At 36.8% G+C, this 26,974-nt stretch overlaps 1 protein-coding gene across 3 annotated transcripts in view; it reads right to left on the bottom strand.

Annotated features, from left to right (window-relative positions):
- Positions 1 to 442: 442 nt before the first annotated feature.
- PRUNE2 (prune homolog 2 with BCH domain) overlaps positions 443 to 26,974 on the bottom strand; it is a 130,151-nt gene continuing 103,619 nt past the window's right edge. For all 3 annotated transcript variants that reach the window (XM_071424900.1, XM_071424901.1, XM_071424902.1), the window contains 10 exons: positions 26,046 to 26,246; positions 21,557 to 21,733; positions 17,319 to 17,421; positions 13,775 to 13,906; positions 13,534 to 13,620; positions 9,610 to 9,708; positions 7,748 to 7,783; positions 7,187 to 7,225; positions 5,642 to 5,689; positions 443 to 3,434 (listed from right to left, as the gene is read on the bottom strand). In XM_071424900.1, coding sequence (XP_071281001.1) covers positions 3,413 to 3,434; positions 5,642 to 5,689; positions 7,187 to 7,225; positions 7,748 to 7,783; positions 9,610 to 9,708; positions 13,534 to 13,620; positions 13,775 to 13,906; positions 17,319 to 17,421; positions 21,557 to 21,733; positions 26,046 to 26,246 — 944 coding nt within the window. In that variant the 3' untranslated portion in view covers positions 443 to 3,412. The remainder of the gene's footprint in view (positions 3,435 to 5,641; positions 5,690 to 7,186; positions 7,226 to 7,747; positions 7,784 to 9,609; positions 9,709 to 13,533; positions 13,621 to 13,774; positions 13,907 to 17,318; positions 17,422 to 21,556; positions 21,734 to 26,045; positions 26,247 to 26,974) is intronic.

The raw sequence follows: 26,974 nt of genomic DNA, 5'->3' as shown, positions 1-26,974 counted from the left end.
GTCCACCAGCAGCTCTGACCCCCTCCTTCAGCGAAGTCAATCAGGTTGTTAACCCACTCAGGGTGGCTTCACAGTCAATCTCCTTCTGCCCCATAGCTTTTGACCTTCTGACATATAAGATGGACTGTCTGTGGATTTGATTTTACATAATAGCACAGACACAAATTAGAAAGAAATTTAAAGAGTTCCTTCTGCTTTCTTTCAGGAACAATACTGCTAGTATCAACAAAGCCAGGATTTTAATACATGGAGATGGGGAATAATCCCATGAGACACAAAATTGACTCTGTTTCGGTTTTTGGAAGGACAGACAGGGAATGCAAAATGTAACATAATATTTCTATACTACAAAAAGAAGTGATCTAAACCAATCAAGTGTTTTCATGCACCCAGGGAATAAAAACCTCTACAATGTGGAGGTGAAAGGAAATATGTCCAGTAGTGGGTTGCAATTCTTTATTTCTGATTCATAGGCATATATATCCATACAATGCTATTAGATATCCTTGTATTGCTTAATCTATAATTTAAGTCAGCATAGGTATTTTAGCAAAAAAATTTGCAACTACTAATTTATATTTCATCTGAGCACTCTGATACACAATAGAAAAAATCCATATATAAAAGCTTGTATCTGTGCAATACATACTATATTTCTCTTTCAACAAACTACTGATTTAGTAATATTGATATGTTATTGTTAGTATAACATAGAATTGCTTTATCGTAACATTAGAAAACTTTTCAAAATATATTAATAAGCAAAGATAACCATTCTTTGATCCTGCAATCATTTTTTAGCTATCACATCAAAGCCCCATTTTGTTTTAACGTGCCATCTCACTTAAACAAATTCCTTTCATCTCAGGCTGCCACCATTATTCTGCCCATAATAACAATATTAATTTGTAACTTTGCTGCTTAGTAATTTCATACAAAGCAAGTAGAATTAAACTCAACCCTGAGCTGATCTGATGTCCACCATTAGAATCACAAATCTCTTATACCCCACATAGGTCTCAAAGAGTGAATGAAGATTTGTGCTGAACCTCTGCTTTGCGGTGAACTTCTCTTCTAGTGGAAACTTTTCTTATCTATTGTGTAACACAGGTCATGTGGCTTGTCTTAAGAGGCTTGAACTACAGGTCTACAAAAGATGCAACTTTGCAACTTCATGCTACTAAATGCTTTAATAGTTTAGATCTTAATGAAGCTTAATTAATCTGGAAGTCGATACAAACATTAATCTGTACATAAAACATTATCCCCAATATACTAAGTGACAGCACTTTTATAAGGCAGACACAAGCCAGGATTCAAATATCTGAGAAAAGGTGGACACTGCCAGACTCTAGTTTAGGACAAGGTTACAGAGCAGCAACAACGGTCAGCAGGATTAGGCCCTTCCTTTGTGAAAATTTACAGGAACTGACAGAAAGATGTCATACAGCATACTAGCAAGTAGGACAGAGACACCAGCACAGAACAGAGGGCACATATTTTGGTTTTCACGTTGAGCAATAAGAAAGCACTCTTCTGTCCTTCTGACAATTTTGTCAGTCTTCATTACAATGGCTGAACAATTATGCTCACCCTGACAGACACTTGCTCCACTGCTTGCAGACTACCTTGCAAATACAAGACAGAAACTGACAGAGTTGGAAATGTGCAAACCCCCCCAAAAAAACCAATCAAACTTTTAAGTGAAGGACAGAACAGGACTTTCAGTTTAGATCCTGCTGAAAAAATGAAGCTCCACTGACTCTGCTTAAACTTTATGCCCCAAGAATTACTTTGCTTGTTTTCTCTTTCATCAGTAATTCTGAACTGAAGCAGGACTAGAGTTAGACCATACTAATAAGGTGCAACTTATCTTGAATTGTTAAGTCTAAGGATTTCTTTACAAAGTGAGGAATCCACAGATGTAATTCTAGGACATACAAGAATCTTGTGAAAAAAAGAATAATATTTCAGAGAGTACGTAATAATAAGACTTCCATTAGGACTTCCCAAAAGGCAGGCAAGTCAGCAGGTTTGGAAAGTGTCTATGTGTATTCATTAGAGTAAGGACAAACATTTGTCATTTTCTTGACTCTCATATTTTTAAAGCCAAGAAACAGAAATCACTAGATAATTAACTTGCACACTTCCATAAAAGCATGATCTGAGAAACTGAAGCTATTTCCCAGTAAGGAGTAGGACTTACTGTAGTATCATTTGTGCAAATAAATAGGACCCCAGCAAACAAAAGATGCTTAGGGTTTTTCCATTTTTATCTTTTTACTGGTGTGTTCTGTGACACAGACAATAAAGACCATTACAAGACCTATTTTTATCTAATAGAAACACTTGGAGCAAGATTTTAACAAATCTTCCTAACAAATGAGTATGGCTCCCAGCTTTCAGCTCCCAGTAGGAAATAATATTTGATTCATATTTAGAGAATTAATAGCCTTTACAATTGGAGACAGGATGTCACTTGAAGACTCATAACTTTTAAAAAAGTGTTTTGGAAGATACAGACTTAGAAAGCAGCAATAAAATAATGCTCCAAGGATTTTAGAATATATGAAAGTAATTTACAGGATTAGCTGCTTTGAGGAAATTATGCCTAAAATAAATATACTAAACAGAATTACTAAAAAAAAAGTTAATTTCAGTTACTCATTCATCCTCTGGGAAGTATAACGAGACTAATTATTATTTTTTAGTATATCACACTTTTCTCTGATCAAACAAATAAGTAATTTAATGAAGATGGAAAGACTTTTTAGATCTCAAGAAACACAAATTCATAAAAGCGTGAATAGTTTGTTTTGGAAGGGCCCTTAGGAATCATCTAGTTCCAGCCCCTTTGCCTTGAGCAGGGACACCCTTCACTACAACAGGCTACCCAAAGCCTGATCAAACATAGCCTGCCAAATTCAAGAAAGTCCTGCATAACTTCTAAAGTTATTTTTAAACAGCAAAGTTGCTGCTGCTCTGTGACACAAGCAAACTAACACTTATTGTAACAACAACTATTGCGTTCAGCTATGCATAAACATTAATATGCTGAAGACAAAAATTAAAAAATCCCCATCCTCATTGACCTATTCATGAGGCACACTGTTGGTAAAATGGTATCCTTTTAAACAGAAATGGCACTCACAGAGAAACCAATGCTAGATGATACAGCTTTCCTAATGAAAACTGTTTCTGAAAACAACAAAAATAAACAGGACCCAAAATTCTGTTGTTTCCATGGCCATAGGATTGGCTCTTTTGGTCTTCTTGAACTGCTAAATGACAGGGGAAACTTATAAACCAAACAAAATTGACCAAATCACTTATTGTACAGCGTGGTTGTGATTGTCTGGGTGATGAAAATCCATGTGAACCCTCTTCTTCAAATGCCTGGCAATTATGCTTCTTATTTCATGGTCATGTCAATCCTGTTTATTAAAGACAAAATGACAAAGAACAAAAAATTAATGAGTGCTCTGAAAACACAGAGCTAGTTATTTCCCCAATCCTGAGCTCCCACAAAGTGTTTAGTAACCTTATCTCTCATTTACTTAAATCCAGTAGTGTGAAATAACTTACATCTTATGTACATCTATGAAAGTACACATTTTAGTAAGTTATGTTACTGTTTTATTGGAATTAACAATTACTTTTTCAGCAATTGCAATCTGAATACAATTAAGTGTATCATGTGTGGAAAGATCCACTGGTGGAATGACACAACAGTGTGGCAGGAATGGGTACTCCTAAAAATGTTCCTAAGTGTACAGTTTTGCTACATAGTGCAAAGCACATGGCATCAAAAACTTTAGAAGTATTCTTTAGAGTAAGAAGTTGTCTTCATAAATGTTGCCTCAAGATACAGTTTTCCTTAAAGAATACATAATTTAAAATTTCCTCAATATTTATGAACTGTTACACAATAGTTCTTCCACTATGAATTATTTCCCAATATTTCTTTTAAAGTCATGGAGAAGTGCAAGGAGTTGAACAAAACAGAACACAAGGGAGCATGATACAAAAAATAGACAAAAGCCTTTGGAACAAAATGAAAGAGACAACAGAAGGAAACTAAGTGCTGGGCAGACTCCAGAGGTGCTTCAGCAGAAAGCATACAGAAAAAAAGTCTGTGTAGAACAGCTGTTCTCAGAGTGAAGGGATTTACATAGGATGCTATTTCCTGAAGAAATGACACGAGAAATAAGAGATATGATCACAGGAAAACTATGGCCACTTCTGAAGACAGATTAATATTTATGCAGAGAAAAGAAATGCCATGAATTAACATTAATTTGGCCTTAACTGTATTTATTTAACATAAATGTAAATTCTCTTCTCATATTGCTTTTTGCTGCCCAGCTTATTGAGAAAAACAGGAAAGCTGTTCAAGCCACAAAAGGTCAAAATCATACACATGTCATTTTTTGTTCTTATGTCATCCTTTGTTCTTACTTTGAAAAACAGTTCTCATATTGACTCATTATAAAATAAAACAGCGTCTGAGAATAAAAAGAGATGAGGTGAAATGTCAGTTCAGGAATCAGGAATTTAGCTTATGGTTATAACCTGTGTATAAGCTATCACAGAGTGACAGCTTACTAGAGCACTGTTTGGTTTTTTTTAAGTGAAAACCAAAGGTTCAATTTATTTATGCAACTTTTTGCTACACACACTGCTAATTATTTGCCTGTTTATTAATAGTCATGTTATTGGTGGAATCTTTTCTTGAGGATTCAGGTTTACTATAGAGTATTTCCCGTACAGTGTGAGACAACAGTGATTTCTGTATTTCTACAGACACATCAGATGGGCAGGGAGAGCAGAGGCCTCAATCCCTCTGCCCTGTGCACACTCGCCAGGACACACACTCCACTTGCTGCAGGGCTGGCTCTCCTGACACGCTGTTCCAGCAAGGAATTGCCAGCGCTCCTGTGACACACTGCACCTACAAACACTCCCACTGATCAACAGGAAAAGCAGCACTGCAGGGTTTTCCATTTGCATACTACAGCTATGGAATCAGACAGAGCTACAGCACACCAGGGGACTGACACATTCCCATTTCCAAGGGAACAAGTCCATCTTTAAAAGGAAAAGATGTAAAGATGCTTGAGATTTAACCAGGAAAATAATTATGAAAGAAGCTGAGAAGCAGAAAAGCAATGAGAAGGCACATGTTAAGAGTATGGCCCAGAAATCAAAGTAAAAGATAAGACTTTTAATCTTTGAATGAGAATAGCATGTTTAAAATTTAGGACAATGCATGGAACTGTCTTCACTGTGATCATCCTCCACTTTTTCTATCAGTTTTTAATATAATTTGATCAGAATATTCTCAGGCTAACAATTATATCTCTCTCTGCCTGGAAATGATTGAAGGACGCCTCAAACACATTCCTAATGCAACACAAATATAACAAATCTTCAGTATTTAACACATATATAAAGTATATAAAATATAAATATAGCAAAGCTTCAATGCTTTGTCTGCTTGTACCATGTTGCTCCTGAATATTATCATAAAAGTATTTAGGTCTCAAAAACGCTTTAAGGAGTCTACCCAGCCTCAGTTCCCAGCAGTATAGTTGTAAAGTAATGTTAAAATGTAATGACAGTATTAGGCATAAATTCTTACTCCTGCTCCACTGAAGCCATTTCTGGATCATTTGAGAGGCAGCTAGTTCTGGATACAAGGAAAAAGATGAGTAAACATTTTTTCTGTGTTGCTTTCTTTCTCTTTTAAAATATGACATCAAATTTGGGGATGTAATAACTAACTGTAGTGAGTATCTCTGACAGCACAAACACACAAATGTTGTTTTTAGGAATCTAGGGATCTTAATGCCCACAACACACGTTAGTTTGAGTAACAAAGTTTTAAGCTATTTCTTTAAGTTAGGGAGGGGAAATTCACTACAGTGATCTCATACATCCAACAGTAACAATAAACAGTGATGCCTCATGTGAATATTTCATTCCCCTTTCACTTGCTTGCAACACTGCTGTCTCTACTATTTTAAATGAAGTAACAAAAAAGCAACTTTTTTCAAGAGTTCTCACTGTCATATGCATATGTTTATATGACAACATTGCATATACAATGCATTTGAAAATGTCTGAACAGAAGGGATAGAAGTTGTAATTCAAGGGTGGCTAGGCCTTTTAGTTTAACAAAATAGTCAGGTGGTATCAGATAATGGCTTACGTGAATTTATTGCTTCTGAGGCAGTGTTAACTCCTGGAATCAAAAAGCAGTGGCCAGTGTTTTAGGTATTTCTCTGTAGTTGTTTTAGAAAGTGACCTCAGAAGAACTGAAGGAAAATGTGTACTGCAAAAGAAGGAACTTTTGGAAAAAGTACAGCAAAGAAGAAGCTGTAAATTGGAAATGCTGAAGGAAGGTGACTGGAAAGAAATTTCAAAATTCAAAATCTTTAGTTACAAAAACTGCAAGGGAGAATGTTATACTAGAACCAACAGACATAGACTTCTCCTCAAAAATTTGGTGTACAATACTCACATGAGGAAAAGTGCACTGTACACTTTCTAAAGCTCTGCTCATAGAGTCATAGACTGTGCACTTCTTGAGGATTTCTTTGGTACTGTACACCATACTTCCACATTATATTCAAGTCAAAGCACAAAGTTATTATTTTAAAGTATCTGATCACCACGTGCCCCTGTTTTATTAAGTAACCATAGACAATATAATATTATTATCAAGTATTAATTCCACAGCCTATCCAGACGACATTGGAAAGACAGAATTTACATACCTACCTTAACTGAGATAGTTAGCCCTGATTTAATGAACTGTAAAAAAAAAATTATAGAAAGAACTACCTCTTAAAAACTGTATAAACCATCTGAGATAAGCGGAGAAGAGTAGAAAATGTTTAATGATCAATTTAATTGAGTATGTGATTTCAGTCATTCCCATGACTATAGAAACAATCATCAAAAAAACAGCAAAAAAAATTTTTATAGTGCAAGGGTATGCTTATTTATTACTGAGATCCAGCAGTACAAAAGCAGTGAGAGGGGAAGTCAATTCTCAAATGGAGCAACTTACACAGTAATTGAAACTACAAGCTGCCTGTTGTACCAAACACAATGTACTACAGCATTCAAGCTACTCCTGTGAAACAATATAATGCCAGGATTCAGCTGAAAGCTATCTTACTTAGCTGTTTCTGAAGCTTCCCTCAGCTCTTCATCCAGTCTGCATGAGTAAAAGTTATTGATATAAAGAAACAGAGAAGCAAGCAGAGCATAAGAGTGAAGCAGAGCAATAGCAGAGCAAAGAACAAATACAGTACATGCTTTTGTAAGGCACCCAGTACAATTTAGGGCTAACCCTAAAGCTCTTCAGTTCAATATGATACTATTTATCCCTGTGCTCAACCCACCTTAAATTTCGAAATCCTTATTTAGCTCACTTGGAGGCAGAGACAGAGAAGCAGCAGGGGTCTGAGGCATGCCCAGTGGACAGAGCTGAAAGCATTCACTTGCTCTATCAGGTAATGTTAAACTAGCTGCAGCCTGGGCCAAGTCAAGGACATTTACAGTTCAGTGAGTTTTATTTGCAAGGGAGGCTGATCTCAACAGCTTGAAGGGGAAAGTAAGATGCCATGTCTTTGCAAGTCCTCTCTCATTCAGCTGTTGAGGTCGCCTGCAGGTGAAAGGCTGTCACACAGATTCACTCTATTATGAGCAGCAGCATGGGCTAGAAAGCAAGTTTTACCTCATTCTTCTCTTAATACACTTATCTTCATCATACCTTACAAGATAAGAATGGATGAAGGAAGAGAAAATATGTACAAGTTCATATACAACAATCATATAGTATCGTGCTTCACTGAAAACTACCAAGAAAATCACATAACCCAAATTCTGGCATAACACCATGTACTTTCTAAAGGTGGGGTTTTTCTTGCCCATAGGTGGTATGCTTGCTCTTGGCAATGGAGCAATTATGAAGACAAAAGATGAGTTGTATTTTTCTATAGGAATCTGTCCAAATTTGCAGCAAAGGGAAGCTATGAACTGAAAACTGCTCTTCTCCCTGTGGTAAGAGAATAGCCACTCACAGATGCCTTGAATGCACACAGCCACTAAATCTTATTACAACATCCTGAAATGCTTGCCACCAATGGGTGCAATTGTCATCTTTTGAGGTCTGTCTTTTTCAGCAAAATCATGATCTTTCATCTGGCTGCTGATGACATGAAGCAGGCATTACCTTAAAACTCTTTAAGTACTAAAGTTTCTTTGGTACTACGCTGTGATCATTTCACCTTTGGCCTCAGAGGTGAATGGACTTTTTGAACACTTTTAAGTTTACAGGGAAAAAAATGTCTGCAACACAGATGCATGTGCTGCCACAGTGTAACAGTAAAACACAGCAAGGAAACAGACAGAAGCTCTCTGAGGTTAGAAAAGGTAAGGTTTCTATCAAAGGGAATCATAAGAAACTAAAATGTTTACAGGAACCAGAAGAAAATTTATTAGGGATGTTAGAACATTAGGGACAACTCTTTGTCAATTGACCAACAGCCTCTGCTCCACATTCTTATCATCACTCCACCTCTAAAGAAGTTACAGCAGCAAATGAACCTCAGTGAAATTCTCTATGACCCCTGAATTTGTAACTGTAATTTACTGTTTTCTCATCTGCTATTGCCAGACCTGAGCTTCCCACCTGCTCCCTGGAATTGCACCAGCAGCTTGACAAAGGAAATTGCTTTACAACTACTGTGAAACAGGTGTGAAAACTCCTGCCTGGGTTGAGGAGATCTATGACAACTTCAAAAGCTGTCATTGACCAGTCATAATGAAAATACAATCATACTTGCACATCTACTCTTCACACTACCTTCTAGAATAAGCAATTCAAAACCTGGGACATTTGCTAAAGAGAACAATTAAAAATAAAATCCTGAACACAACATCTTTTTAATAATGACTACATGAACACTGTGATTTTTTTCAGTCATGCTTTCAGTCTTAGTATATCTTCTTTTTGTTGCTTTCAGGTCTGAAAAAAAAGTCAGTTGAGGTGAGCAATGCCAATCAACTTCCTACAATTTTTTAACAGATATTTTCCTCTGGAAATGCCTGCATTTAGAAAACCTCTTCACATAAGCAGCAAGAACTAAGAAACTATCTTTCAGCACTTGTGAATTTAACCACAAGAACGGACAAGGCAAGGACCAGTAAACCTATAGAATTTCACTGGTCTTCTATTGAATAGGCTATCTTTTAATTAACATTTCTGCTAAAAGCCCTGCATGACTGAAACTTGAAAACACTTCCACTTAAATAGAGGTAAAAGTTATGAAAAAATACAGCACAGATGATTCTTCAGGAAAGGCCAAACAATTTTACCACTCCCCTAGAAGTAAATAGTTATTGTGTTTTGTGTTTCTGCTACACAGTGGTGTCCTGCCACTGAGTTTGACAGTGAAATGTTTGAGGAACAACGGACAATAATTTTGAAAAACAACAGGAAAGTGCTTTCTGTTTTTCTTATGGTCTTTAACACTATTATCAGTTTGTGGAAATAGTTTCCATTAGAACAAGTACATGCTAGTGTACATCACTTACTTGACAATACTGTCTGGTATATGCACATATTCCATTGGAATCATCTCTCGAAGCTCTGCCAACGTGTTGACGTACTGTATCTTACTGCTGAACTTGGAACTGAAACACAGGAAAAAAGGTATTAATTGACTGCTCCCCAATCTTTTATGACATGCTAAAAACAAATGAAGAAATGTATTAAATGTATGAAATAATTAAGCATTGGATATTCATATTTCAATTACAGACGGAGACACTGGACTATTAATGATTAATTGCTCAAACCATCCACCTGCCACAGCGAAATAAGGCTGTTAAGAGGCAAGTCCTGTGAGGTGGGATAACACGTTTTACCATGCCAGTCCTCTCTTACATAATGGCTCAGGTGTGAAAACTTCCCTGTGGGGAAGAACCAGGACTTTCACACAGCCTGAAGGTATTCATCCCTGACATAACTGGTGGAACATAAACGACTCAGCTCTAACATCTTCGAAGGCAAGGTACTTGGGCAGTCCCATCTGAACTTGAGTGAATATAAATGCAATGGACTCTGTGTTTTATGGGCTTCCCCCACTCAATGAAGACAGTGACCATAACTTTGACAAGACTGGAAACCTCATCACCAAGAAGACCAGAAGAAGAGGACCAAGGAGATGCCAACAGGATCACTGAGTGATGATATTTTTTCTACTTTATCTGTGTTTGTCATGCTCTTTCTCCTCTCCTCCCACCCACTCTATTTCTTTCTATCTCTCCCTCACAATTACTGCTAAATAAAAGTCCGTGCTTCTGCATATGGCCTTGTTTGCACCTTAACTCAGACAGAGTCATCTCTCTAATAATTTTAATAATCATATCTTAACACAGTTCAGCTGATTATGAGCCTACCTGAATCACATTATTAAGCCAACATCGTAAATTGTACTTCCTACATACTAGACAATGTGATTAGTTTTACAGTTGGAAGGAGATGCGTAAAAATTTGGAAAAGATTCAAGTCCCTTACAGACTACTTACATGTAAAAAGAGACGGAAAGCATTACTTGACATGGATATAATCATAAACACAGTTATCAAGGGATTGTGATGACTCAGCATTTCTATTTTACACTAATTCTCAAACACAATAAAACTGAATTTCATCATTTATTCAGAAGAGCACAGATCTGATTGTGTCTATTCTTACTGCAGTGTCTTTCTATGATGAAATAATGTGTTTATTTCAGCTGTGCTATATGATTCATTTATTGTGCTTATAAAATGATCACTTGGAAAAAAGGCTAAACTGTTCCTAAAACACACTTAAAACACAAGGCTATTTACCTGTCTAACCTAAGTTATTTGATAAGTGTGAGGTTATGAGAAATCTTTCTCATTTGGCTTATAAAGCAATTTTTCACATTTAGCTCTGGTTGTATTTAGATCATCTTAAAACAGCCGTAATAGTGGCAAGCTCATATGGACCATATATGTTAAGTGTAGGTCTTGAAAAACAGAACATGTTCTTTCTGCTTACTGCTGACCTGCAAGTACAGCCAGACAACATGAAGCCTCTGAAATAGCTCTGAGCAGAAGCTGTCCCTCTCCTCGACAGAGGTATCTTCCTAATAATGCAAAGTGAGACAACTCACTTTGGGAACAGGAATACATGAAAGTGCTGTGAACAGTTGTTTAAGCTCACTCATTGTGATTTGTCTCTGTACCCAATTAGCATCACTAGGCACACAGAGTGGTCACATTTTAGATGCAAGAATCACCCACAACTGTCCAGTCAAAGCATGGAAACATACAGATTCTTAGCATTTTATCCAAATTGCTATCATAATCTGCAGCATCAGCATTGCTATCTAAACTAACCTGGAAAACTGCAAGCCAATCATAAGCTTCTAAAGACGGTGGGAAGGGATTAAAAAATCTTTCAATGGGTAGTTTTTCTTCCTCAGGATTCTTCTGGGTCCACTAATTCCACTACAGTGCCTGATTTCTAATTCCTTCATGTGTAAATCAGTGTATGAGCATCCCAGACTGTTTCTTTCAGACTTTAGGGAAAACATGCTGCCAATAGTGGTAACTTTCCCTCATTTAAGTATTTCTGTCAAATGCCAAGCATGTTTCACCACTTGAAGAACCCCTTTGAAATCCAATTTCTTACCTAACACAGCTCAAGTAATTTTTGGCGTGCATATCAACAGGGATTCTAAAAGAGTACCTAAGATCTATATCTGCTACTTCTAGTTCTTTAATTCCACATATTCAAACAATACTTTGTCAGTCAAGATGGTCCCACACTCCACTGAATTATCTTGCCAGTTTTTGAGGAAGAAAAAGATAGAGCTGAGGTAGAATTGAGGGTATCCCACACTCAGCCCCTTACCATTTTGTTGTCTTTCAGGATTTTGATTCCTACTGTTTAGTCCCACATCTCAGCTGATATACAATTAAAATTATGTTGGTTCCTTCAGCTATCTCACTGAAATCTCTGCTTGCCTTGTGGCCAATTAATTTCTCACTCTAAAATTCCTACTGTGCCTGTCACGGTTTCAGGGAACAGCTGAGGGCTAGCAAATTAAGCTATAGTCATTGGCTTTCAATCCAATCAAGTTTTTATCTCCTTAACCCCTGAAGAAAGGGAAGGGAATTCTTCTATCCTTGGTAAGGGTTCAAATATCTCATGTCATCCTCCACAAAAGTCACACTAGCCAGGTGTCCTGCCCACCTTTTCAGCTTCTATTTGCCCCTCACTTTCTTCTTGCACCAAGACTCAATCTACCTGGCTGAGATAGTCTCTAGTGTTTCTTGTTCCACACTGCTAATCTGCTTTGCCAAACTATTTAGAGTGAACATTTTCTTCTGTTTCACAATGAAAAACCTCTCGTCACTGCTGCTTAATATGGCTACTTTGAATAAATGACTAATGAATTGAAACAGACATGACTTTTAAAAAAGACCAAACTGTCATTTATGGGAGTAAAGAGAATGGCAACCAAAATATCTCACATATCAAATGCAACTCAGCAAATCCTCCTAACTACTGCTGATAATTCCAATTCACTTTTACTCTGGTATTCTGAATAGTAACTTTCAGCTTGGTCTTTAAGATACCACATCTAGAAAGGAGCTCTGTTATGACATTCTGCCTGCTGCACTTTGGCAGAAATGGGACAACTCATGTGCTTCCCCAACCCATGTCACTCTATCAGGACAGAGCACCCTGGGACAGTGACCTCCACAGAGATCTCCACCTGCAGTGTCTTCACCTGCAGACTGTAAACAGAACTGCCCGATGACACAAGTCATTCTCTGTGTGGCTTTTGTAGCTGAAGATTCGTTTCTTGCCTGAAGCAACTCTTTTTCACACGTGGCAGTTTGCTCTCCCTGACTGCATACTTGCCTATCCTCTGCAGTAAGTGTGAGGTCTTTGAAGTTGATAACTTTTTTTTAAATTGTTTTACTAATCAAACCATTATTTTTGACAGCATTAAACATTTCTTGAATCCAAATGCATTCAAACACCTCAGGGTGCACGCAGTTCCTCTTGTATGAGCTATGAGCAGTAATGATATTTTAAAAACCCAGAACCATAGCCTAATCTTGTTCTGTAGCCAGATTTTTGAATAAGGTGATTATAATTACATGCAGTTCCCTTTTCTATATGCCTTTTTCTGGATTCTGAACAAAGACTATTTTAAGGAACTGAATTCTCAGAACATACACATACAGGTTTAGAAAACCATGCCTATGACTTTCACAACTAGATACTCATACTCACATGAATCACTTTTTTTTCCCCTATTCACCTTCGGAAAGCCAAATTCAACTTCCAAAATCCCAACATGAACTATAAAATGAGCACTATTCAGTGAAAGATTAACAGCCACAGTTTAAGGATTTAGGGTGCTTATGTATTCTCAAGGGCATAGAAAATCACAGGTATTTGCTACATACCTTATAAAAGGTCGCGTTACAGCCAGAATTGTCCTGATAAACCATGATGGATGAACAATTATAAATGACTTCAAATTCTTCCGTAATCTAAGTAACAAAAGCAAGAGTTTCTTAGAAAAACAGAAAAACCACAAAAGATAAAGAAAGATCATATACAGTAAACCCTGGCGTACAGGAGAGTTACAGAAATGGACACTATTTAAAATAATGGCTGTGGATCAGACAGGAAAACACGACTTACCGTCGATCAATCATCTGATAACATTTTTTCATCCAACCCAATCCAGGCATCCTTCTTCTTGGTGTTGCTCCATTCAAGTAGACAATCATGTAGTCTTCAGCTACCATCAGCTCTAAGGTACTGATTACATATCTGATAAAAGTACAGATGACAGTAAGCATATACGGTACACTATCTGATTGATCCCAAACTAAATCAGGCAGTTGGGAATAAATGAAAGCAGATTGAACATTTTATGACAAGATAGGCTTTTCTTTTCCTTTAAACAAAACCAAACATTTAGCACTGATCACCATGGTACCTGTAGATACACACAGCTAGAAAACCACAGTCTTACCTGTGCCTTCAAAAATGTGTGGCTTCCTCACAATAATAGAGTTCTGTAGTGAGTTTTCAAGTATCACTGGTGAATTTGCTTTTTCTTAAAAAGTAATTAAGTCAGGAGATTTTGCAAAGGAGAACATGGCATCCTGTGAAGTCCTAGGAACTTCTGAAATTAACTCTTGAGAAACTTCTATTCACTGTTCTAATCACCAGTTTTGCTCATTACAATAACAAAAGGTGTCAGAAGATACTTGTTTATACTTCATGTGATCCTTATACTCCTGCTATCGAGTCTGTGACTGTAAAATACAAATACTTTGACACTCATGCCCAAGAAAACCTGTCCATCAACCTGACATCTGATGGAACAGAGCACTCCACTCCATCACTTCATTTTGTGAGCAAAACACTCCCAACACCCGTTATCATACAGTGCTCTTGGGACCAAACGAATTCTACCTAGAGAGCACACTATTCAACTCATTCAAATAAGAAGACAGTTAAATTCTTGCTGGGGACTAGCTATGCAGATGATCCACTTAGATGTCCCTACTCCATTTGGGAGCTGATCATCACAGGAATGTTCAAATTGTTCTCTCTACTATCCAGCCTCAAGGTATGCCTATGTAAAAACTAGAATGCAAAACTACCAAGCCACACCTTAAAAACCTGAATGCCTCAGTGCACTCACTACAAAAGGCAGCTCTATCCCGAAGCATAATGGCCCCTTTCAGAGTTGTATGGGAATGCCTCACAATCTAATCTGACCCTTAAATTCCTTAGGATGCAATGTCTTTAGAAGAATTGTAGGAAATCTAGTTCTCACCAGAGAGTGGTATTTTACCTGGGCATAAAGCAGGCAACATTAACTAGACCAGTTCCATGCATTTGGTAAATGCCATCCAAATCCCTACCCCCTCAATGCATTCCACTGCTCATTCTTACCTTGCACTTGTGCACTCCCTGCTTTTGCCTCACATTAGTGAAGGCTTATGTCTAACAGTGATATAGAAAAGCAAGGTATTGCATGGCCATTCTGATGCAATCCCCTGCTTTTCTATAATAAAGCTTCATTTAATAGCTACTTCAACAAAGCTACTATTTGACAGGTTATAAGATTAGCCCTTCCCACATGGCAGAACATCTAGTGCTTTAAAGGCACTTAACACTGAAACATACAAGTTTGTAAGTACAAGTGTGTAAGTATGCATTAAAATATGACGAGACTTTCAGTTATGGAACATGACAGTCTAAAAATGTCAAGGGAGCAAGAGCTCCCTTGCAAATTATACCTATCTAATAATTTCTTATTATTTTATAATAATGGCAATTTCTTCATTATTTGAAAGGATGGACAGAAATTTTCTCATTGACTAGAACAACTGAATCACTCAGAAAGCAAAGTGATGGTTTTGTTTTCAAAGTGTAGTTTTTCAAATTGAGATTATTTTAAAAAATTTTAATCTGTGGACTAGCTTTTTGACTTCCAGGCAACCATAAATTAAAAAGTAGATTTTTTTTTAATGTGGTTCTGCATTATCTACAAAAACTGCTGTAGAAGCTGTTTCAAGCATTTTCACACAAATTCATCCCTTCAAAGACAATTTTACAGAATTAGTTAATATAAAAAATAGGAAGAAGATAACTGGAAATGTGAAAGGAATTCAGAATGGGAAAGGAGCTGTTGAGGACAGTTGTTAATCAGAAGCTAGAGGTAGCTTACATGCTACCAGAAACATGCTGTATAAAAAAAGAGATTCAGTGGTTTGCAGGTCTCTCCAGATCCCTATATAATTCAATAGTAAATAATTACCAAATATTTAAAAATATCAGTTACTATATATTTAGCAAACTGCTGTACTCTCTCTTTTTCCATGCAGACCTAGAATGGAAAGAAAGAGTTGAACTTTCTCCTTTTTCTTCTTTTCTTGGAGAGACTCAACTGTCTACAAGCCTTAAAATAAGCTGCAAGTTCACAGCCAACATGAACTCACATTTTTATTACTACTCCAGAAAAAGTGACTTACAAAATTGACTTCAGCAATATACTTAAGCCATGTGGAAAAGGCTCTTAAGGCTTTCTCTGCAAAGTTAATTTATCACCAGGTCTATCTGAACAAGGGTCTTGGGTGAAGACAAAGAACAACTATTGAATGTCAGTCATGGTTACAGTCAGCTTTGTTCCTTACTTATCAAGTTAAAACCACTGAAGTAATTCCTTCTTCTCTTCTGAATCACTGAGCATTGTGTGTATCAGTTACTATAGATTGCATTGAGTTCTTAGAGGCTAGACCAGGCAAATGATACCAGTTGTTCTGACCACAAACTAAAACACTGAGTCTTGATTTTCACACATACAGACAATTTTTAAGGCACTGGCTGCCAACAAGTACATCTTCATAGGCTGGAATATTAAGGGGACCTGGGTCTGTGCCTTGTAAGCTGCAAATGGCAAAGGCTGGGTCTCCTGCTGGCTTTAAATATTACTTACTGCATTTTAGCACAGAAAACATTGGAATGATTGATTTTTTACAGCTGTAAGAGGAAGTAGCTGCAGGCACTTCAGGAGAGAGTTGCCTTCAAAATTTTGGGCTGCCAAACCAATTGCTATTAGGAATAATTTTCCTGTGATAGATTTGGGTTATGTGTCCAAATCTGTGTCCTGCCCAACTGGCCCCTGCCACTTCTAGCTGAATCAGAAGCAGCTGGAGTCAGGAAGCATAGTTAGAGATGCTTGTGCCAGCAATTGCCATTTATCCTGTTTTTAAAAAGCAAGTGTCAAAAAAAGGCTCAGTAACTCCTAAACCAAAGACAGCGTATATTAAAAACATGTTCAGGGATACATCATAATAATAAACAATGAACAGTGAAAAACTGTCTAAGCCCCTGCTGACAGCTCTCAGCAAGACCTGGAAATCATTAGTGAAACTGTGTAAAGACTGTAGCCCCAACAAGGTGAAGATATCGCACTCCTTGGCTTTTAGAGAGATACTAACAGTCAGACTTGGTCCTGACAAATACACCTTAAATTGGGAAGATGAGTAGGTAAAGGATACCAAAATAATACCCCACTGGGCAGTTTATCTAAAACTGCTATTTTCCTTGTCACTCCCCTTCTAATGGCCAAAATTACCTCTTAAGGAAAGACAGGTTACCTCTCACTGCATCATTCTGAGTACTAACTCAAAAGACTTTGTCACATTGCTCACATATCACTCACAGGAAAAGATTTTCCATGACATAGTTGTAATCAGCTCGACTGCTGTCTGGCAAGAAGCATGCCGCAAACACAATGATAGCATTCAGACCATCACCATAGTATCCTGTGGAAAAAAAATGAAAAAGCATTTTTATCTTTTCCAAAAGCTTTTAACAGGATATTTTTTTTAAATCCTGTAATAAAGCTACTATGTGTACTGCTGAAGCATCCCAGAATGCTTCATACCGAAGGTTTGAAAATATATGAACTATAATAAAGTGATAAAGAAGTTGGACAGTCAGCTAAGCTGAATCCTCAAAAAACACACATACCACAACTACTAGTAAACTTTTTACAGTGACCAGCAAAAAAACCTTCTAAGGCTTCTACTACTGGTTCATTGCAGCTCTATGGCAATCATGTACTGAATGCTCACCTCACACTGAGGAATAAGGGGGTGAAGAAAATATCCTGCATTTGTTGTCCTGAAGTCTGAATTAAGTTTGGCAAAGTCTTGCAGTCCAATCTCAGTTGGCCTGTGCACCTCCAATGGCTTTAGAACATTATAATTATGACTGCACTCCACTTTCCCTTAAAAGCTCCTGGGGATCAGTTAAATCCTTTGCTGCAATTTTTGTATAAATTACTTTTTAACCTTCAATGCTCCAGTTGTCCAATACTGGCATTCTCTGGGCTGCATCACTGCCTAATGATAGCTGTTAATCTTCAAAGCTGTAGCACTACCATTCCAGGGCCCAGCACGGTTGCTTATTATTCAAAAGAATATGCTTCTTTTTCATGATGGATTAATGTTGGTTAATTGTCTCCCCAACCCTTTGCAGCTGCCATGGATTTTCTGTATTTATCATAAATAATAAATAAAAAACATTCCTGCATTTCAGTTGAAGGTTTTGCTTAAAGGATACATGCAATAAGGAGGGGATTTATAAAGATGCCGTAGAAATGGCTGATACCAGAAATGGCTGGTAGACAGCACTAGTGATGCAGAGACAGAGGACAGATATCTCAGAGAAAACTCAAAAACCTTTTGAGTCTAGAAAAATGAGACACTAAGGGAGAGATGATAGTATTTGTGAAGGAAACTTCAATTCCCCTCAGGAACATGTTTTTATGACAAAAATTAAAGGCTAATACTAACACTTAAACAACATTTTCAAAAGGAGATTCTAAGACTTTTACAGTGCTTTCTGGATACTGGAGAGCAACGTCCAAACCTAACTAAGTGCTTATGAAATTCAAGTCCTGTTTTCAGCATGTATTCTTATTCAGCTAGATTATTTGGAATTGTGCTGGTTTCAGCTGGCAGAGACTTTGTTTTCTTCACAGTGGCAAGCATGGGGCTGTAGTTTTGATTAGCACATAAATCAGATGGCTGACAACATAGAGATGTTTTTATTATTGCTGTGCAGTGTTCACAAAGCACCAAGGCCTTTTCTGCTTTTTATACTGCCCCCCCACCACTCAGAGAGCAGGCTGAGGATCCACAAGAACGTGGAAAGGGAAGGGGACACTGCCAAGACAGCTGGCCCTAACTGACCACATGGATATTCCAGACCATATGGCATCATGCTCAGGAGAGGAAGAAGGAGGAAGTAGGAGGGGACATTTGGAGTGATGTCCTTTATCTTCCCAAGTGTTTTGTGTGATGAGGACCTGCTCTCCTGGAGATGGCTGAACACCTGCCTGTCTTTGAGAAGTAGTGAATGCATTTCTTGTTTGGCTTTGCTTGTGTGCACAGATTTTGCTCTGTGTATTAAGTTGTCCTTATCTCAACCCAAGACTTTACACATTCTTACTCTTCTGATTCACCATGTGGGAGTCAGCAACTGAATGTGTGGGGCTTGGCTGCCAGCTGGGTTTCAACAACAGGCAAAAGCAGTATTTCTCTCCCCCTCAGGTTTACAAATAGGGAGGACACTTCCTTCCTTCCTTCCATAAATTTAATAAAATTTTAAAAGACTTTATAATAAAGCAATCTGTCCAGCTGGCAGGCTCAGGAATTTGGCAGTAAGAGCACATTATGGCAGGGGCATCCACTAAATTACATAGCACAATTTGCAGTTCATGGAAAGCAAAACAATTATGTGCAGATGCTAACTAACAACACACAGAAGAAAAATCCACAGATAAATCTTAGCCACTTTTTCTCACACATGCTTGAAGAGAAGGAATGTTCACCCTAGGGACAAGTGTATTTTAATTCATCACTAAAAGCCAAAAAAAGCCATTTGCCCAAAATCTCAGTTATACTAAAGCAAAGAAAAAGATCTCTAGAAAATTTCTCCATCAGGATATATTGAAGACAATCTCAAACCTAGGCCACCAAATCTACTCTCCCCTTTCCTATTTTGTGGCTACCACATAGGTTCTGCATTTGCTGTTATCTGTCATTTGGTAGGGAGGAATGTTCAGTAGATCCTTGAATCAAGAAATACTTGATTTGACTTCCTACTGACTAATTTTAGTCAGAAACTATTATTATTCTTGAGATTAAAGAAAAGACTCCTGGCCCTCTAAACACTCCACTGAAGTACTGCCAAAGGGAACTTCATATGGAATGGGCCTTGCTGCCATAATGTAGAAACTGGTCGAGTTGTCCAAAGTTTTCCACATTAGACGCAACAACATGATTTTGTTTCCCTGTCTTCAATCTGCCACTTCATAAATGCAGAATTTAATCCAGTCCTTAACTTACTTTGATTTGCCTAGATATCAAGAAAAATTTCCAGTTTAGCCAGCAGCAGGCTGAAATTTATGGTTAGATCTTATACTGTTTGTTTTACAATGACAAATGCTATTGACTAATAGCAAAACAGCCTTCCAAAAGTAAAAAACCCTAAATGCTCTTTATCTTACATTTGTGATCTAACAAATCATCAGACATGTAAAATTTGAATTCATATTATTTCATACTATGAGAGTTGAGCTGAATTACCTAATCTCTCATTAAACACTGATTTTTCACAAAAGCTGATATAAACATAAACTTCAACATCTACTAGGAAATATACAAGTTTTTACCACAAATGCATATTGACTAGTTTACAGCACACAAAAATACATAAATAAACAACATTAGCAAGGCACAAAAGTATTTTGTGTTTGTTTCCTAAATTAAAATTCCCATCTGGGCATGTTTGCTAAATTGCCTCACATTCACAAATCTTTGATGGTAGTGTGCTAGTAGAAAAAGAGTTGAGCACTAAAAATCTTTACTAATTAAGGTTAAACCTTCTGTACATGAATAGCTGTAGGCTAGCATTTAGCTGCTTTTAATGTAAAAATTAACCATCATTTATTTCTGTAATTTTACCAGACATAGGCTCAACACCGAAAACATTTTAACTTCAACATTTTAGTATCTTTAACTGATGCTGCAGACCAACAACACTGTGAAAAAAGCATCCTCATATAAACTCATAAATCTTACCTCTGAGATGCTACACTGCCTGTCTCAGTTTTTGCAGGAATAAAATAACTCATCTTAACCTAATACCTTGCTTAACAGATAGCAAAGAGTGTCTCCCAAAAATACAGAATCCAAAGATAATCCAATCTGAGACGCCAAGGAAAAAGCACTTAGAGTAATACCTACCCATTTGAATTAATTTACATGGAAGTGTACTAGTAACACTGAAATTATGAATTCTCTAAGGAAGATGGGAAGCAGATAAGCAAATGAGAAAATATAGCAAGCACATAGTGCCATTTTCCTCCTTTTCTTTGATATATTATTTGATAGTTATTATGCTGCTGACAACTATAAATGGCAGAAAAATAGCATAAGGTGGGTAGCCATATGAATGGAAGCCCCATCATTTTTCTTTTGCCACTCTACTTGTTTAGATCTGTGCAATCACATACATCATTCAATAAATCAAGAGCATGACACTTCCTCACACAAAAGGTTTTGTCAAAACTCACCAAATAAAGTTTTCAAAATTTCACTTTGCTGTAAGTCAAAAGCTTTTTCCCTTGTCTCAGACAGTTTTACCCTACAATGACCAGATTGCTCCTGACACAAATATGTCAGTATGCTGCTTCCAAAATAGCTTTAAATTTAAAATTCTTATTAGTCATTGCCCCATTGAATTTAAAGCCTGGCTGACTTCAGCCAAAGCTGAAAAATAAATTTTCTCTCCCCATGTCAATATGATAATGGAACAAAAAATAATTCATGATCAATAAAGCATGAAATTTTTTACATCAATTTAAAAAATGCTTACAGCTGCTCCTACCTCCATGTGAAATGACCTTTTTGTATGGTTCAATGACTTTCATATCAATTCTCTGTTCTTGTTCTCCAATAACCACTGTTCTCCATAACCTGTTGTCCTCTCGCTCCTCTTCAGCAGAGTACTCAGGGATTGATTCAGACTCCTCCTGGGAAGCATCCTTAGCAGCAGTCTGCTCTTCTGAAAAGGGGAACTGTATGTATTACCTCTTCCTGTTAAAGCTCTAAATATTTTTGCTGTTACATACATTTGAGATAGATGACTGAAAATAACTGCATTTTTACTGTTCTGGTATAAATAAGAGCAGAATGACACATATTTGAAGTATACTGTTCTTTCTAAAACATTATTCTGTCTCTGCAGTCATAAGAACAGAATTTGAATTGCAAGTCAGTAAGGGAGGTAACAGTAAACAAAGAGTGAGATACATAATGACATATGCAAGAGTACATAAAAAGCTGCAGGCATTCTATTTGAAAATACTAAGAAGATCTATGAGAATTAAGAATAAACTCAAAGAGCAATTTTAATTGACAAGAACTAAAGAACACAATGTTTCATAGGTGCCCTCAAACCTTTCTATGTGTTGGGTTACCTACAGATGTACCTCTCTTATTAAGGCTTCTTCTTGAACTACTACTAATACAAATTGAAGCATATGATCCTCAAAACATACTAGTTTATCATAAGAATTAAAAAAGTATCTATGAAATCAGGAATATGATAGTATACTGCATGTATACCACATATACTACATAGAAGCCACAGGCACACGTACATACATGTACTAACTATTACTTTGTAAAACTGAATTCTCCAATAAATCCTACCAATAATTTCACCAGATCTGTAACAAACACCAAGTTTCTCTAACCTGACAAAAAAAGCTTCCAAAAAAGATAGGTTGAGCACATATTTACTGCTACAATAGGACTAACAAAGGCTGAATTTCTACTGCTGCCTGTCTTGTATTTTCTGTCCCTAATACAAAATATTTTTACAGAATTATACTGTATACAATATATACTATATTACAGAAGATGCCCCTCTCTGAGGTAGAGTCTCTCATGTGCAATGAAATCTGAGTCTATAAACAATTCTCTACTTTAACTAGTTCCTGCCTGATGGAGTCCTGAAAGAAAGGAGGAATATTTCACCTCTTTCCTCACTGTCTAAGTAGCCAATGAGTTAAAAACATACTCAAATAAAATTGTATTAATGGTGGAAACAGGGATGGAAAATCAAGAAATAAATACACATGCAAATATAGTGTGACCATGTAAACCTTTTGTTCCCTAAGAACTCCAAATGAGTTTGAGGAGATCTAAGGTTGGAAAAAAGGACAGTCTGACAAAAAGTGGGGTTTTTCAAGTATAGTATTTCAAATTGATTTAACAGCTGCTGCTCAGCAGATTATATACTGAGGAACTGAAGAATATATTCATGGTTTCCCAGGGCACAATGCTCATGATGTTTAACAATAGCATTCAGCTTTGAAATACCACGTATTCTGTGACACTGGGAATAAGCTTACTAAATGCATAACCCCACTACCTCCAAACCCAGGTATCTCAATGCAATTTTGTTGCCAGTTTTGCAAAGGCACTGTTGGTAGCAATATGAAAATTACATGCATACGGTCAAGTTATGCAAACTTTGGCAGCCCATTCCTGCATCCTATATCCTTATACAGGGTCTCCACAGGACACTATTATGCAGCTCAGGTACTTTTAGAATAGACAGATGGGATTATCAACACAGCCTACAAAGACTGTCTGGTCAGCTGATTCCTTGTGAAGTACAAAGAACATGACTGAGGCAGAGAAGTGTAGCTGGCAGAACAAACTTTAATAAAAAGAGGCTGGGCTATATACATGGCTGACCAATGTTCAAATTCTATTTGGGGTTTGATTATTTTGTTTGTTTGTTTGTTTTTGCTTGGGTTTTTTGTTGCGCTTTTTTGTTGTTGTTGTTGTTTGGTTTTTGGGGTTTATTTGGTTGTTGGGTTTTTTTTTGTTTGGTGAATCTTAAGACAATAATAGTTACTAAAACCCTGATAAAACTTACAATGTTGAAATTGGATATATGAATTATTTTTTAATAGAAATGGTACTAGACTGCCTCTTCCTGATGAAATAGCTCTCCTTTACCGCCTGGAGTGTTGATTTTGCAGAGGAAGATGTGCCAGTGTTAAATTCACAAAGGAAATAAATGTCTAATAAATAAAATAATAACCATTCTTACTTTATAAATATGCTGATTGGAGAGAAGGCCTTCACTGATACTCATGTATGGTTTTCAGAAATTATTTTTTTTTTAATGTCATCTAAATCAATAATCATAAAAAGCTCATTTCAGAAACTCGCATGGCTTCTGAAGGGAATGTTGGAATGTATGGTATTAGTGACTAAGAAGCCCCAACCCATGAAATTGATGATCAACCAATCTCTGAACAAGTCAGGTGCTAGTTCAAGACAAGTATTTTAGTATTTCTGCTCTCATCTTCCATGCATATTGCAGTTGTGATAATTGTTCTTCACCATTCATTTGAAAAAATGGATCTCAGTATTAACTTATAACACAGAGACATTTTTCAGTGATGAGGTGAACTCCTGAGCCATGGTAACAGTCTTGCTTTTCTCAGTTCAAAGGTACCTTCAGCAGTCTGATCATGACAAAAGTCACTGTTCTTTCTGGTCTCAGCAGCTATGTTTTTCTCAGTATTTACTTTTCTGGGTTTGGCAGCAGTTAGAAACATTGAACTGTGGGAGATTACTGGTAACATCATGATGAGTGCATACCAGCTAATAGTAGAGTACAGGAGTACAAAGATAACAAAGGCTATTTACCATGCAAACAAGCCATTCTGCACCAGTTCTTATGACTATAATCTTAGCTATCAGATTAACATTACACATAGCCAACTTCTTTTATTGCTGGCTTATTTTGATAAAATGGGGTTTTTTTGGTCTTTTCTATTCTTTTCATGGCTCATCTTTTGGGTTTTTTTTATTTTGGTCTTTTCTATTCTTTTCATGGCTCATCTCAGTCGAAGGTATTTTTACTATTAACTATCTAAAACTACACAACTGTATAAATGTCACCAAAACCAGAGGGACCCTGGGCTCTTCACTTAAGAGTTTGGGGAAACTGGTCTAACTCTAAGAATCGAACAAATCATCACATTTAGAAAGCAGGAAAAAAAAAACACTGGGAGGAAATGCCATCAATACAACTGCTACCAAAATCACTGGAGTTACATTTAATTACCTGAGGGTTTAAAGGAAACATCTGTTCTACTGCAGACAAGAGACTTTTTCTCTCACATGGTGGTCACAACAGTCAAAGCATGTGAGCCTCTGGGTGTGTGTTAAGTTTTAACCTTCACTGTAAAATCTTCTAACTATCAAGCAACTCATCACCACACTCTGCATCTACCCATAAGGAAATCATCCTCCTCATGAGAAGTAACATTAGAGATGCTAATGCATGAGTGAGTACACAATAATGCCTCTTTGGCAATACCACTTAAAATAATGCAACTGTTCTTGTATGCTCCAGCAACCTCACTGGTATTAGGGAAAGTAAATGCATGGGAAAATTCACTTTGAACTGATCCATTTTTAAAGTTTCTTTCTGCTCTCGGCTGTAAAATGTTCACACTTGTTTCTCCCTCAAATAGCTTGTGAACTGTTTGTATTTACTTCAGCAATTAAAATTCTTACATGTTTATGTTTTATAAGGTACTAGCAAGGAACAGGAAACACCCTATTTTGAATAGCATGAAACTAAGTAAACTGAGTAAAACTTCTACATCATATTTCTCCAAGAGAAAATCATTAATTACGTGAAGAAAGAGAGAAATTTCCATTGCACACTTCAGGGTGCATCTGTATTGTACAGCTAGCCCTGCTGAGAAAGGACATCAAAATTAGTGGAACAAGGAATTCCGTTCTTCCATCACCTGAGCTTTATTATGCCATCCATATACCTTCCATATCTCAGGTTTCCAATCATGGGAATAAAGAGCAGACCTTTCTTCCTAACAAAAGACCTCTCTGCACATTGTGTCGACCTCACTAATATACTGCAAGATCTTTGGTGCAGCCAATATATTTTGCACAAAGTTAGATTCCTAAATATGGCCAATGTAACTGTAATCTGAAGCTGGCCAGAGCTGCAAGACGCTGCAGTTAGCTACAGCTAGCTACAGCAACAGTCAGCTGCCCTCTCCTTCTTAGAAGAACAAGGCAATTGTTTTCAGACAAGTCCTATGGTACTGGACAAAGACAGGACTTTGAATTTCATTCTCCCTAGGTAGCTCTTACTTTATTAATTCAGCTGAACTATTTCTTTCTGCACTCTGAATAAACAGAAGGATAATAATTTACACAGGAGGAATAAAAGTTAAAAAAATAGGAGACAGTAAAAATACCTAAAAATAAAAATGCCTAGCATTGATGAACCCTACATTTACAATGTAGACCATTACCTTGTCCAGCGTATTCAAAAGAGTCAGCTTCATCAGGAGTGTCAAGATCATCTACATTAATGTCAATTTCATCAGGTGTATCCAAATTATCATCAGACAATATAGACCCTTCACTCTGGTCCAATGAGAGATTGATGTTTGGAGCAGTGAGCTTTATCCTTCTGGGCTGGGAACCATTAAGATCAAGTGAATTGGGAGGTTCTGAATAAAAGAAAAAAAAAAAAAACAAAAAAGAGAAAAAGAACTGTAGCTACTTCACATACAATTAATCTCCCAGGTACTCAAAAACTACCTTTAAACACAGTGGGACAGATCAATTTTAGTAACACCATGACATTTAAGACTATCTAACACAAAACACAAATATTAGCATTAATGTCTAATGAAATGAAACAAAAATCTACAGGAACAGCAAATGTAGTTCAGAGCTCTTAAATTATGTTAAATCCAGAAACACTTTTTTGCAGTCATCAGACAAAATGAGGTTTTGAACATGCTCTGACCCACAATATTTAAGAGCTTGAAGGGCAAATATGAATCATTTGAGTTATGAATCAAGACATTGCTGAGTTCTGGGAAAATCTGTATGAGTTAAAAGCCATTGTAAATATTTATTTTCTCATGCATCCAGTGCTGATTTACAACTAGTTACATCTTTAGCTTTAACCATATAATACCTTACTCAATATGGTAACAAATAAAAAAATCTCTGAGTCTCTTAATCAGTCTTAAATAGAAGTAGTATTCAACAAGACAAGAGCTAGATATAACTTTGCTCCTTGCCTCTGCCTTGTATGGCACATTTCAAGTTGTTCTGCTTAGTTCACTTAGACAGAGATCAATTATAGAATAAATAATACAGACTATTAAACTTTACAAGGACTAAACAAGTGATAACAATGCCCAAGAGAAAATGTCACACTGTAATT

Source organism: Agelaius tricolor, unplaced genomic scaffold, assembly GCF_023055355.1.
Source record: "Agelaius tricolor isolate 1412-34295 unplaced genomic scaffold, bAgeTri1.0.p SCAF_4, whole genome shotgun sequence".
NCBI classification, from domain to species: Eukaryota; Metazoa; Chordata; class Aves; order Passeriformes; family Icteridae; genus Agelaius; species Agelaius tricolor.
The sequence above is the reverse complement of the archived record's forward strand: the minus strand, read 5'-3'. Positions and strand labels throughout refer to the sequence as shown.